General features: G+C 32.7%; 1 protein-coding gene across 1 annotated transcript in view; it reads left to right on the top strand.

Annotated features, from left to right (window-relative positions):
- Nucleotides 1-971: 971 nt before the first annotated feature.
- LOC133181981 (protein jagged-1b-like) overlaps nucleotides 972-14,787 on the top strand; it is a 45,758-nt gene continuing 31,942 nt past the window's right edge. The window contains exons 1-2 of the mRNA XM_061316658.1: nucleotides 972-1,930; nucleotides 12,860-12,908. Coding sequence (XP_061172642.1) covers nucleotides 1,592-1,930; nucleotides 12,860-12,908 — 388 coding nt within the window. The 5' untranslated portion in view covers nucleotides 972-1,591. The remainder of the gene's footprint in view (nucleotides 1,931-12,859; nucleotides 12,909-14,787) is intronic.

A 14,787-nucleotide genomic window follows, 5' to 3' on the forward strand; every position in this document is an offset into this window, starting at 1 on the left:
TATATTGCTTTGGGACCCCTGACTTTGTGTTTACACTGAAATTCGATAGCAGAGGGCACCTGGTTACGGCGAACAGGTAAGTGAAAAATATGTGATAAGTTTTCACAACAGCGTATGACAAATAACTTTTGTTGATGGGAGGAGAGGATTCCCACGATCTTTCACTAGCGATATATATGCGTAACTGTCAAAGAAGATTATTATCGTCTGCCCAGGCGCGCGCATCCGTCTCGTGCGGCGTTACGGAGTGACATCGCTTTGATCTTGCAGTCAAAATCTTCAAATTCTAGTTGTTCCCTATGGTTGGGTATCCACCTAGAACAAACTTGAATGAAAATCGCTCGTTTGTCGCAAGTAAAAGTTTAAAAGTATTAGATTCTGACCGAAAATTGCTCGTTATAACTGAGGATATAAGAATTTATGAAGTGATAAATATAGGATACCTGCTTACATACTTTCTTCGCTTTTCCCGACCTTTAATTTGGCAGATCTTAGAAACCAAAGGTTGACGAATATTTAAGATATGCTAATCGTATTGATGAAGGCGTTCGATTTGTCTTTCCCACGGTTCTCTTGTAAACATCGATCTTTCGCATATCTTATTTATATATATTTAATTCTTGAATCATTTAAATTTTACTGAACTGGTCTCTGTAAACAATTCATTTATTCTTCATATCTAATTGATACTCTTATAGGTTTTCTGAAAACAACGATCTATGGCGGAACAATACTGTTTAGTTAACATATGTCACAGTCTTTGATAAATACACCAAGTAAAATTAATTACCTCTGCGCTTCATTCTCGTGAACTTAAGGATTCTTAATCAATAAATATTTACTAAAACTCAACCTAAAAAACTGGAATATGACCAGATGTCATTTGCCGATTTTTCCAAACATCTTTAGCTCATAAGTCCAGCACGAGCTTTCGCGTGAGCATCGCGCGTGCTTTATGCAGATTTGACGAATATATAGCTGGCTCATCCGATTCAAGTTACAAGCAGTTTTGTGCATTGTGCGAGTGATATTTTTAAAGAATACCAGAACACAGTTAACTAATCAGAGATCACCAACATAAATCTTGCACAAGTTTGTTATGAAAAAATACAGATGATCACTAAATGGCTCTGCGTTTTTATACATCGTACGCATGAGTGGAAGCGTTGTGGCGAAGGGTCTCACGCACGACCAACGAAATCTCGGACCAATAATTCCTCGATGGTGTAACATAATCGCGGCACTTTAAAATTAAATGGAAGCGCATCTAGAGCAATGAACGGATTTATGTGCATATGGAGAATTTTTTCAAATTTCTTTAGTTTTTACAATTTTATTGTCATTCTTGAGTGAAGTGAGATTTAATTACCATGGTCTTGAAAAGTGGAAAATAAAAATTTTAATGTATTCCTATGGAAAGTATTTATGAAATTTTCAGACCAGGATTTGTGATCTGCTATATTATCTTTAGGAATGGTTTTAGGGGGAGGATCGCAATCATGTTCTCTGCAGAAAGAAAGGTTTCACCAGGTATTGTTAACGATTAACACAAATTTCAATTTTCTGCGATCACTGGTTTTGAGAAAAAACTATGTTCGTGTTGTGTTTAAGTGTGTTTCTTGTGACTGCGTTGGAATACTGTTTAGGATCTGGCTATTTTGAGATTCAAATTACAACTATTCAGAACCCAAGGGGTGAGGTATTGAATGGTACCTGTTGTGACGGGGTAAGAAATCTCAACAACTCTTGTACTGATGAGTGCGATACTTTTTTTCGAGTTTGTTTAAAAGAATATCAGAGCCGGGTTACCTTTGACGGTTCTTGTACGTTTGGAAACAAAACTAGCCCGATTCTCGGAGGAAATACTTTCACTTATCCCCTGGATTACAACAGGACAAGACTTAAATTACCCTTTGCTTTTGCTTGGACGGTAAGTTTACAAAGTTAACAAAATATACCCCCTCCCCCAATCGTTATATATATATATATATATATATATATATATATATATATATATATATATATATATATATATATATATATATATATATAAATTATATATATAACATGTTGAAAATATCTTTTGCCATTGATGATATATTAAGAAAGGCTAGAAGGACATAACTTTTTCTGATTATTATTGTTATTATTATATTTTATGCTAATGTGCTGTCAAAAGTCCTGGCAGCATTTAAACAAGCATAGATAAAAATTGAAAATTTCATGGTCGGAAGATTTTCTCACGGTTCGACATCAGGTGTGTGCATACACCTTAAGATACCAAGACAAACGGGCACTTGTTCTGGAATGAATTTAAAACGAAGACATTCGGGCGCGTGATATCGAAGACGCACAATCAGAATCGTTTCTAGTAAATGAAATTCGATAGGTTTAAAAAGTTAAGAACACAGGTGTAAATAGGGTGAATACGGCGTTTATACAATATTGTGTCGATTGCAATTTTGCCCCTAGTTCTCAATTGAGGTTGAAAATGATTTAAATCTAGATATTAGTTTTCAACAATGATATGTTAATTGACTAGAATAAGTGTGTTACCCTCCATTCTATTGAAAAGAATGATTTTTTCTTCGAAAATTATTCTAACCATTCACATGAAAGCTAGTAAAAATCTTGAACTGACAAAACCAAATGAACTTTTCAACAATTATGCATATAACTCTTTGTACAAAAAACAGCTTGTATATAGATCTGAAGATTAAAACGTTTTGGTGAGAAGCGTTTTCCCACGACTAGCAATGATCACCTTGGCTCGTCTTTAACTTTATTTACATAGAAACATCTTGACACGCCGAATACACTGTCTGATCTTCATAACGAAGGGGGAATTGATAGTCTTTTTGGAGATTGTTTCAGACTTGCTTTCATGCAAGCGTACATAAGGACAATGAAATCACGTGATTTGTCACGTGATTATTTGATGCGGAAGTAAAATTTATATTATATTATATTTTAAAAGACATTTGATATTTAGCAAGTTATAAAAAAAATATTTATAATGCATGTATCTCTTCTTACTTTAGCTTTATCAAAAACGATAGATTAAAATATCGGAAGAACTTGGTGGCTTGTGTAAACTTTGGCCAGAAAGGATAAACTATTCAATGCCAGAGTTTGCTGTCAATATTATGTGTACATATTTATGCTTTGGAAAGAGACAATAGGGAATAAGAAACCGAGCATTGTCAGTCTGATTAAAATTGTTGAACTGTTTTGAATAATATATCGGCTTCTCAAAGACAACATTTGCCTAAGCCAATTGCTTTTAATTGCTCACAGTCGCGAACATTGATATAAGTATTTACCAAAAATATATATATACATATTTGTTTTACTTTGTATAATTCCGCATCGATTGTGGAAATCTTAATTGATTACAAATAACTTCAAGACAAAGTCCAAGTTGTTGATAGTCTTGGCGCCGTATTTCATAACCTACAATAGCTAGTCCATAGTCTAACACGAATTTTATTTTTTAACACTGATTAATTTTCAAGGGGTTTAAATACTCGCTACACATATGTATTCGTGTGGGCGTAAAGGTTTGGTATAAGACATTTTCTAAGGAGCCTAAACAAGACAATAGCGCCCAGTAAATGACTTGATGACAATTAGGAAAACACTTGGTGCTTATAGGAGCACACTTATCAGCCCCAGCGCCCAAAAGGAACAAAAAATATATTAAACTTTTAGTATGTTAAACACACACACATTTCAGTAAAATATATCTCTGTCTTTGCAAGGAATCTGAAGTCTTCTGAAATATGAAATGTTTAAAGAACGTAATAAGCAAGTTTATTTCCAATCTGGCTGCAGAATTTATCATATATAATTATTAAAATATTAAAGAGTGCAATAAGCAAGTTTATTTCCAATCTGACTGCAGAATTTATCATATATAATGAAGTTGACCAAGAAATAAATAACCAGGACTATTGAATTTATGTCAAAGAAAGAAAGGACCTAATGTTTTCTTGACATAGCACCCGATTACAATAACATTGTACGAGATTTCCTGTAATTACTGAAGATAAGATCTGCTGCTTGTAAAATCTAATAAACGCTATTATTAGAATCACCACCAAGCAGAGAAAGTTGTTGAGAATGCCATAAAAATACATCGAAAATTATTTTATTAAATCCTCTTTTTTCATTAAGTTCAGATTTTCAACTGTCTGTATAGCGTGTTTATGTGTGGCTTGGACAAAGTGTTTTCTTACTAAAGCGATTTTTTTCAGTCATTTTTAAAATGACTTCATTAACTTGGAATTGTTAATATAAGGAGATTTCTTGTATAAAAGGGTAGCCTGAATCTAAAATACAGCTGAAAAGACACTGTCATTTTCTGTGCCAACCTTTGGATTCTGAATACTAATCATCAATAAAGGTTTGTCACACTGTACTGGTTCGTCTCTTTGCTACAGTGAACAACATATGTCTATAGAACAATTTCCGAAGTTCCATTCAATGGGAACTATTTATTGAATTTTAAAGAAGTTAGAATATCCTGCAACAAGGACAGAGTTCCTGTTTCTTTTCCGAGCAGGAAACGGGCAGGTGCACCTTAATAATACATTAAGGCCCCTAATCAATAGCTATATTATTGGTACAGGTACCCAGGCCACTGAGCACTGACGGGGGATTCTATCGCAACTGATTTATAACACATTCAAACCAGATTAGCTTCCATGTCCCCAAGTATTGGCCCAAACTGTCAGAAGAAAACCTCAGCAGGCCTACAGCGTACAGGGTAGTTTAATCCAGAATGTTTCTAGGAATGGTTATCAGGGGATCTTGAAGACTTAGGGTATGGAAATCAATGAAGAAAAACAACCTGATATGTTTTCTATGCCTCCAAAGGGGAGATTTTTTCTTTCTCTGAAATGCATAGGAAAGGTTTTATTTGTGTGCCCGGTATCAGTATCACCATTAATTGTGATGTAATAATGTCATTAATTGTAACCGCTATGGTTTTTATTACTATTGATAGCTATACAAACTTTTCCAAAATGTCAATTAAAAGGTGGGCATACAGAACTCCATTTTTGCAAGATAACAAGACTCAATTGTTACAAGTACATGACTCAACTTGATGAAAATATTATCAACAATTATTTCTTTCTGTATATAAAATTTGTTCAGTTGTTAAAAATCCATTGCAAGATTGTATTTTATTAATATTATTAATTAAGATGTTCAATAAAGTGGAATTAAGTGCAGTATGCCTTAAATATCATCATTTACGGTGGCTTTTTCCTTTGAAATTCCTTGTTTGAATAATCATATCTACCAGATGACAATGATATGTAAAATAAGATTGTATCTATAGCCCTGAGTGATATATGTTCAGGGCAAATACATTAAGATATTAAAATTGACATGCGTTTTGCTTTATTTGTATAATATATATGAAATCTGAACATCAGAGGCTTTGAGAATATAATATGGCAATTTATGCTATCTAGACTTATCTTAAAAGAGATTGTAGCCCATGAAAAGTGATTGTAGTAAGCCCAATATTTTCCCATGAAACCTGTATAAAATGTTTGACGACCCTTTGGTGCTAACTCATCAGATGTTTTGATTATTTCTTTTTTTGATTGAAGAAGTGTGTGGTAGGTTAAGGCTTCCAGGTAACATAAATGATTCCAATCATGATAAGATATAGTAAGAAGTGGTCAATGACATGAGAGAGAGAGAGAGAAAAAAAAAGAGAGAATGGAAACCTAAATCTTTTTTTCTAAGCTGGATGCATGATTTTAACAATAGGATGTCTTACACAGTCATGGAAATGTCAATTGTTACTGCAAGCAAACAATTGTTACTGGAAGCAAATAATTATAGATGCTTCCATTTTCTCATGAAATCAAGTTAAAGTACAATAATTTTACCAGGAAATATTACAAATACACACATCAAACGATTTCATTATCAAATGCACCATAACACCACTCTCTCAGGAGCTGGGCTTTCTAATATGAAGTCTTACGGATATACCTGTAGGAAATCATCTAAAATATTGGTTCACAGTATTTTTTCAATTATAATGCTGCAAGAAATTGCTTTATGACTTCCTAAATCAAGATGATATGGGAGAGAGAGAGAGAGAGAACAATGAAAGCCTAAACACATCATACACTTAAAACAAGTTCTTAAAGTGAATTTAAAACAAGGAACTCTTCAGACTCAATGAGGAAGAAATGTACTGGTCAATCATTACAAATTAGAACTGATGTATCAGAATATGCAGTGGCTTTTTGATTTAGCAAGGTCAATTAGCACAAGCCTTGTAACACAAGTGATACAATTATATTTACTTGTTTAGCCCTTGCCAAAGCTGCTGCTTAGACAAAATTTATGGGGTTGTTTGAGGATCAAAGTGAGACTGGGATGTGGTAGATCTTATGGATAAGTTATATTGGTAGCTTAGAGATGTTCTTATTTCATAGAATAGACAGAAGCACTTATGAAAACAGTGCAATATTCTGTATAAAGTGTGAAATTTTAAGATGCTTAACTGGAAAGAATTCCCTGATCATTCCTACAAGTGCACACTGTACAAATAAGATACCTATATAGTTGCTATTACTTTGAATTTTATTATGGATTTATTACCTACATAATGATGGTTACAATAATTCAGATATAAAAATCTCATCCTACGTCTGAGAAAGACTACCAGAAGACACAGATAACATTCTCAGCTATTCTACTAGAACTTCAACAGATATACTACAAAGTTAATATTTACCAATATAGTGCCAATATAGTATTTTTCTCTGACAAAACCTGACTGCCAACACTTTTAAAAGAAAGAGAAGTACAGCACACAATGGGAGGTACCCCAGCATTTTGAATCCGTAAGTCTTATTACTCTGAATCTGAGCTATAAAAATGGCAGCTCATTTCATCACTGGAGACATGTAAGTGACATAAGACTGATATAATTGTATCTGTACTCTTTAAGACAGCATGACTTGGCACAATCAGTCTCTGCTTCCTACAGTGATTTAATGGATAGCTTTCTTTGCATTCTGTTTTAGTTCATGTCAGCAAATACTCTAGCTTTTACTGAATGAATTAGTTTAATACACCTATATTTCCAGTTTGCAAGAATAAGAAAAATCTGCTATAAAATTGAATTACTTCACATCAGTATCATGAATGAGAATAAAAGTTTACAATAAGATGAATTCAACCAAGGTATTCAAAAGCAATTTTAACACAATGGGTGCATGCTTAAAATTGAATGATATGAATCTCAGTTTACCAAACAAACCTTTATGTGTTGGGTTGTATTTGAAGCCTTTGGATATGATCCAGTTACCCGAAAAAGTAAATCAAGCTAAGCTCATTGTGAAATTGAAATAATTTGTAAATGAATTGAAAATGATAATATACTAGTATCTTAAATATTTCTATCTGGCAAAACTTTCACTTTACCATTACTACTGCAGTGTAATCGGATTACTCTCCATACTGTTTTCATTGGCACTTGATTTGAATTCTGAACAATTTGTTATTTTGATAAACCTTGTAATTTTGCAAATGATGCTAAAACTTAAGACACTTTTGATGACTGCTATTTTGAGGAACACATGTAGAGTATTCATTTCCCTGGCATGAGAAAATGTTTTGATCACGACTTATTTCTCATATCAAGGTCATGAGTATGTTTGTTCTCATTATACTTTTTTGTAATCTGGATCAGCAATATGTTTTCAATGATCAGGTTTATTTATCTATCACAGATAAGATAAATGGTCAATTAAGCATTATTGCAAAATTAAATTATAACTAATGCAGTTAAGAGCAAGTGTAGCAACAGTAATGCCACAAACAAGTAAAGACTGCACTAGGCTGAACCTTGCATCCATGCTATCTGCTTTTCTGACCTTTATTGATGGTACTATATTGTGTGAAACAAGGGTTGGAATTTAAAATATAGACTCTGATCTAAGAATAATTTAGAATAGTTTAGTGTGTATCTGGTCATCTTTAGACTTGTCTTAAAGTATCTCAGAGTAACTTAACATTTTTTTAACACTTGAACTTGCAATAACTTAGTACGTATACTTCTGTAAAAATATGTACCTAAACACAGAAGAGTCAACACTAATGAAAACGTTAAAAAATAAGATACATTAGGTGTGTTGGATGTGCCCTATTTAATAGATCAATTGTTGTGTTTTGGTACAGTGGTATGACGGATTAGTGGGGTTCCTGCCTCAGGGTGCCGACTACAGCTGTGATAATATGGGGTTATCCCCAGTTAAGAACCCGCAAGGAGGCAACATATGGGCATTTTAAATATAACATAAACAATAGACATAATATTGAACTGGACCACAATGACAATACTAATGCCAATTTAAACAATTTATTAGACTGATTTTGGCAACAGATGTATCTAGAATAACTAAAAGGACAGAAAATGAAGGGAAGGAATGTGAGCTATATTCTACAGGTTTGTTACATGACCTGAGGTACATCCATTATACAAATATGTATGCCAATTCAATATCTTAGTGGAAACATCTTGAGACAATCGATGAGTTATATAGCAAGAAACAACATACAGACTTCATATTTTACAATAGTTCTAATGACAGTCAAGATTTCTATGCCTTCCAAACTCTAGCTTTTTCAGTAGCATTTATGCATAGTCAATGTTGTTAATATTACAAGAAAGTAACTTGCAGGCTCCAAATTATTTCAGAAGTTATGTCCATGTACAATAATTTGTCAAAATGCTGTTTGAGTTCTATAAATTTGTTTGTGAAAAAAAATTGATCAGGTCTTCACATTTCATTCCATAACATTCCATGTTCATTTGAAACCATAAGTAGAAAACATTGAATAAATTATTCACAATCCTTTTATATTATAAAGCCCATACTTGGAATAAATTCCCTCTGCAGAATTCTAATTTGAAAACATTTCGATACTGCAGATATTTACTGCATAAAAATACCAGAAATGTGAGCAATAAACAGTTAGATCATCTCCGGCTCATCTCCATATAGATTAGCCTTGTTAGTGACAAACAGATAGAGACATAAAACTGTATATACATGACCAATGTAATGATTGAGCCTCGTGTTGAGCTTGCAAGACCTATCATTAGCTTACAATGAAGTGAAGGAGATAATTGGTATATTTGTCAGACTAAAAGTGGCCAAAATTGGACAGTTATGGAGAGAGAAAGAGATTGGTCTATGAATCTTCCTCATGCTTTTTCAATGTCCCATCTAACAATAATCTTAGCTTGCTGCATTCTGTCTTAGATTCTGGAATGTACACTGGATGACACTTGCCAAATCAAAACAACTTGAGAAATCTGAAATACGCTTTTAATGTACCAAGATTCTGCATGTTAATTAAGAGCTTTTTGGCAGCAATAACTTAACATTCTTTTTTTCCATGCTGTGAAAATGTATTGCTAGTGAAATGGGTTATCATGATTATGCAAATAATGTGATATAATGATTATATAATAGTAAAAAAAAAGACAGGTTGATCAAGGTAACATATTTGTTACTAAATATTTTCTTCACAAAACATAAAAGAATTTTATAAAATAAGTGCAATTAATTCATTTAATAACATTTTAAATAATTTTTTAAATCAAGAAATGAAATAATGATTACTTAGCATATTTGTAATTCTTTCTTGATCCAGCAGAGTAGCTAGATATAACATTTTGGCAGAGAAATCTCGAGATTGTCACAGATGCGTGCCAATTACAAACAGACAGACAGGGTGACAGGGTCTGGTATCACCCTATACCCTGTACTGAAAAGGTGCCAACAGCACAAAAACTTCATTCTCAAACATGGCTTCTATCATGGAAAAGAAATTCAATGACCCCATGACCAAGGTCAGCATAAACAGTGTCTCTGAAATGCCATTCTCTCATAATATTTATCACTGCTAATTTCTTTTGCTAGAAAATATATAAGTGTTTGTATATTTGGATCCTGGCTCCATCTGTGCCAGTCATCACTACATCTGGCTGGTCAATAAAATAGTATAGCTCTCTTGGATTAACTCCGATTATTCATTAATTTTACTCACATTTCTTACATAATACGAAAGACTGGAGCAAGAAAACTTTTTATTAAAGTCATGAAAGTTTATTGAGATATCAGATGAGATATATTTTGAGGAAGGCATGCATAAGATTACTTCAACGCACTGTTTTCTTCCACACATTAAAACATGTGAGAATTAATTGGGATAAAAATAATAATAAAGTTGAACATTTATTAATGTAAATTTTCAGTCTGTAGACAAATTCTGAAGAAACCAATCATGCATAATAACCAATTGCATGTCTTTGTAATTGATGATTTGCATTTTCCTTCAATCTTCTACTCAAGTTTTCATTATATGAGATTAGTTGTTAATTGGGAAATAGCATGACCAATTTCTTTTTTTTTTCTTTTTTTGAACATACAAAAATATTATAAATTTATTCAGATTTGCTGCATTGAAGTTTGAGCACCATCTGTTTTCTAATTTGTTGAGTATGATTATGAAGTTGTCAATATAAAGATTGAACTTTTTTTCCTCATACATTCATGCTGTTGTCAATGGTAACTCTGGTGCACTATGGGTATGGTTCCCATTGACCCAGCAGTGTCCAGACAGTATTTATTTAGCTGTCCAGACCCATCTTATCTGTTGAAGTGATAGGTCACCAGGGGGGCTATCACCTATCATTACACTCCCATTAACACCAAATCGCCTCCCTATCCCCCCAGTCATAGCTGTCCATCACTGGACCTATAGAGTGGATTTGCTGCTTCCTTCCCAGCTTTTGAAGAGGTAATCCGGCTACCTCTGTTATATCTACCTAACGGTTTGCATGCTTTTGAGCTAATTAACTGAAAATGATATGAAGATTAGTTATTTAGGAATTACTGCAAAACAATTAACTCCAAGTCAAAAGTTCAACATGCATTTAAAGTAACTTTGCATGAAATGGGATCTGAAACTCACAGATTTGAATAGATGATTCAAAATTTAGATGGTAATGTTTGATGGCCAATGAAAAGATATTTGTTGAAAAACCATTGAAAATGGATAAAATTTGTTTGGCAAACTTGGTATTGATGTCTGGTGTTTAAATATTTCTGTTCACTTAACTGAATGAAGGCAATCAAAAGTGCTATTAAAATGATCAAACTTCAGAGTAGAGAAGATTTGACCAAAGTTTGTACACACCATCTAAAGGATTCAAGTGACTGTTGTTCTCATTTAAGTACACTTAATGGAGTTCTTGTTGACACCCTGAGCCCTATCCCAGGCCTGGGAAAAGTAAATGACCCTCACTTCAGGAACACCTCGGCACTTTACATTGTCTACTGGACGATGATGGATTGCAAAGTTTTATCCTACAATTATTGGAATGTCATCAACAGTTTAAAGAAAAGCACCGGATATAATAATGATCACAGCAAGTCAATTCTCCGGAAATTGTCACAAGAATTTCACTTCATAATTGCTAGATTCTCTAACATTAAAATACATTGATTTTTTTTTTTTGTGGAAATTGACAGAGCTATACTACAATGTTAAAGTAAAAAGGCTTTTATTTGAGAATCTATTAACTCTAAAGTATTATGTTCCCCAAGACTGCATAAAAGGTGCAATATCAATAGCTATTAAAGGAATTTCTAATTGCATTTACTACATTATCTCTTTGTCAATCTTTTTAATTTTTAGGCCTTTAATACATAATTGTATGTACATAGCATTTATTTCAAACTTTAAAAAAGTGATATTCCTCAATGGTGCTAATATGATCTTGACATTACTTGGACATATACTGACATGTCGTAAATATTTTTTCTTGCCACCAGATTTCTTATAACCATTAAAAAATCAAAATTAAATAAAGAAGGAATGCACTGGTAAGAAAATTCTAATATATTTTTTATGAAAAGTTTTAGTACAAGAAACTTTAACTTCAGTTTTCTTTACCCTGAAAAATACAAATCCATTAACCTAGGCTATTCAATAACTCATCGTTTTTGTTTTTCTTGATTTAGAATTTTAAAAAAAAAATCTTCTCATAAAAATAGCCCGCCCAGCTGATTGGATAACAAGCTGATGGAAGCTCAGTGCTGCGAGCTCTGTCAGCAAACTCGTAAGAACTCATCTCGCGAGCATGTGCCCCATTTGTCTGACATAACTTCTGGCATTGTTCTCAACTCCATTGATTATTCTTAGCTGGAAAAACTCCAGTTCTGTAACTTATATCTCTTCAAATACTTTATGAAATGTACAGGTCTGCCATAATTCACCATCTAATTAGATCACAATGCCTCACTCAGAAGTCTCAGAGTGGCTTGTTCAACTTGTTTACCTGTTCATTTTGGAATGTATGTGCAATTGATTATAGTTAAACTTAGAGTGTTTAAAAATTCATTTTAACATGATGCAGCATAATCCTTTTAACTTGATGTATTGTTTCTAAATTCCAATAATTACAGTTTTTATTTGAAGAATTTAATTTCAATTCATGTTTTTTAAAATTAAATAAACTCTTTCTCATTTATCTGCATGATGTCCAAAAACTTAAGAGTATGTTTGTGTGTCATTTCTGTATCCCATAACTTATCATTCAGCTTATGATACAAGTATTACTGACTTTCATCCTTTAAGCATATTCCGATCCTAAATAACCAAGTTTATCACAGGCTGTCAATGATATCTCATACAACATTGAACACTTTATTTATCGGTGTCAATACTGATTTTTTTCTATTTACTGAGCTTGTACTTTCTGATTCTAGAGGTATGGTCTAATACTGCCTTTTTTTTCTATTTATAGAGATCCTACACTCTGATTCTAGAGGCCTGGGACCGGGATACCATGGCTTGTAAGTGATAACTTGTTTTCAATAATTAATTGAAACTCATGTGAGGTTTTAAGAAAAAGTTTGTCAAAGGAGATACAAAAAGGACACGAAGTACTTTATTTGAAAAATAATCTATTGTGTGTCAGTTTTTAGAATCAATAAATTATCAGCACACATACATGTAACCTTGCCATATTTTATATCAAATAATCAACCATGAGTGCACAACCTTTATCTTTTGATACACCCTTTATAAATTTCTTTGCTAAATATTATACAAAAAACAATTCACTTTAGAGGAAATTGCAGATGCAGAAACTCTACAATACAGAACAAATGCACTGAGTATTTCTGATGACAATTAATAGGAAGGGAATATCCAAAAATGAAATGAAAATTTTGTAACATATTGTAAAACATGGAACTTTATGCAAGAGAGTAATTCATTCTTTATATGTGATAAGTTATATTTTGAGTACATATTATCTATGTACCAATGTATATGCCTTTGTGAATATTTTTTATAGAATTAACAATGCATTATCCATTCAGATATCACAGCCCCCCCCCCCCTCCCCAACAAAGTGTTTTGCTACTTATTCATTTCATTGACAACCCCATAAATATCTAGGATCATTTGAACTTACTGAAATAAAGATGGATTATAGTTACAATGTACAGCATATTACAACTTAATTACTAGATGTAATTATATAATTAAAAGAAGTAAAACAAAATAAGCAATTATAATACCCAAAAGTAATTCATTTGAAGGTTAGCTCGTATTCAGCAAATAGCATATCATATAAAGTTTCAGAATGAAGACTATGGGCATGCATGACTGATCTATTGCTCCTCCTTATAGCCCCTCCCTATATTTCATATACAGTTGTGAAAATTTGAATACTACTTGATGTGCACTTTTAAAGTAAATTATTTGAAATAAAACAAAAACAATCACTGACTTATGGTTAACAACAAAATATAAACAATTAAGGAACAAGATTGCATCACTGGAAAAAGTCGGGCAATATTTACAAGTACAGCTCTCTCATTTAAGCAGATAGGGTGTAAATTAATCATTGTCTTCATACAGTATCTACCTGCCAAACAGATGCTGAATCAGGGATCAGCCCAGTTTTTGGCAGACTATTCTCGTGGCTGCCATGTTTTCTTTCCCATGCATTTTGTATCACAAACTTTATGGGCTTTGATCATGATAGCTTATAATGCACAAGATAAAACATTTTTCTGTAATAAAGAACATTGTGGAATTTCTTAGTTCTTCATAAATAGTGCTTATCATTTGGTGCTTTCTGCTAGCTTGAGACTATACCTGGATATCTCAAACAGGCAAAACACGAGAATGCTTCATAAACAATTACGCAGGTTTTATGTCATGCCGGTAAACATTTAAACTAAAAAATTGTTCAGATTTTATAGAAAGTGAAGAGTTTCGATGAAACTGTAGCGATTAAATAAATAGAAATGAGGGATCAAGGAATTCTTGAATTTATCTCCGACGAGCGTTTGATGGCATAATGCTCTCCAGGAGGCTTATTAGCCATTTATTTAATCAGCAGCAGAAATATTTTTCTTGTAGTAAATAGTATAGTTGTAGTAAAAACTCTGCCAATATTTTTTTTTACCTCTAGATGCATTTGCTTTTTATTCCATCTACAATATCCCTGTTTTTTTTTCTCTTCCAAAAATTTAAAATAGCATTTCTATGTTCTTCTCTTGCATGAGAAATTCGGGTTTTTAGGAACAAATCATTTGTTTAAAATTTAAATATTTCCTTTCATTTATCAGGTTTCTCATCCTGTACTCTTTAATGCATTCTTCCTCTTAACAGTTAAATGGTGAATCTTATCTTTTAACAGCTGTCCATGATTTCACC

The sequence above is a fragment of the Saccostrea echinata genome, unplaced genomic scaffold (assembly GCF_033153115.1).
Source record: "Saccostrea echinata isolate AGI-Se365-2 ecotype Australia unplaced genomic scaffold, CSIRO_AGI_Sech_v1 ptg000009l, whole genome shotgun sequence".
Taxonomy (NCBI): Eukaryota; Metazoa; Mollusca; class Bivalvia; order Ostreida; family Ostreidae; genus Saccostrea; species Saccostrea echinata.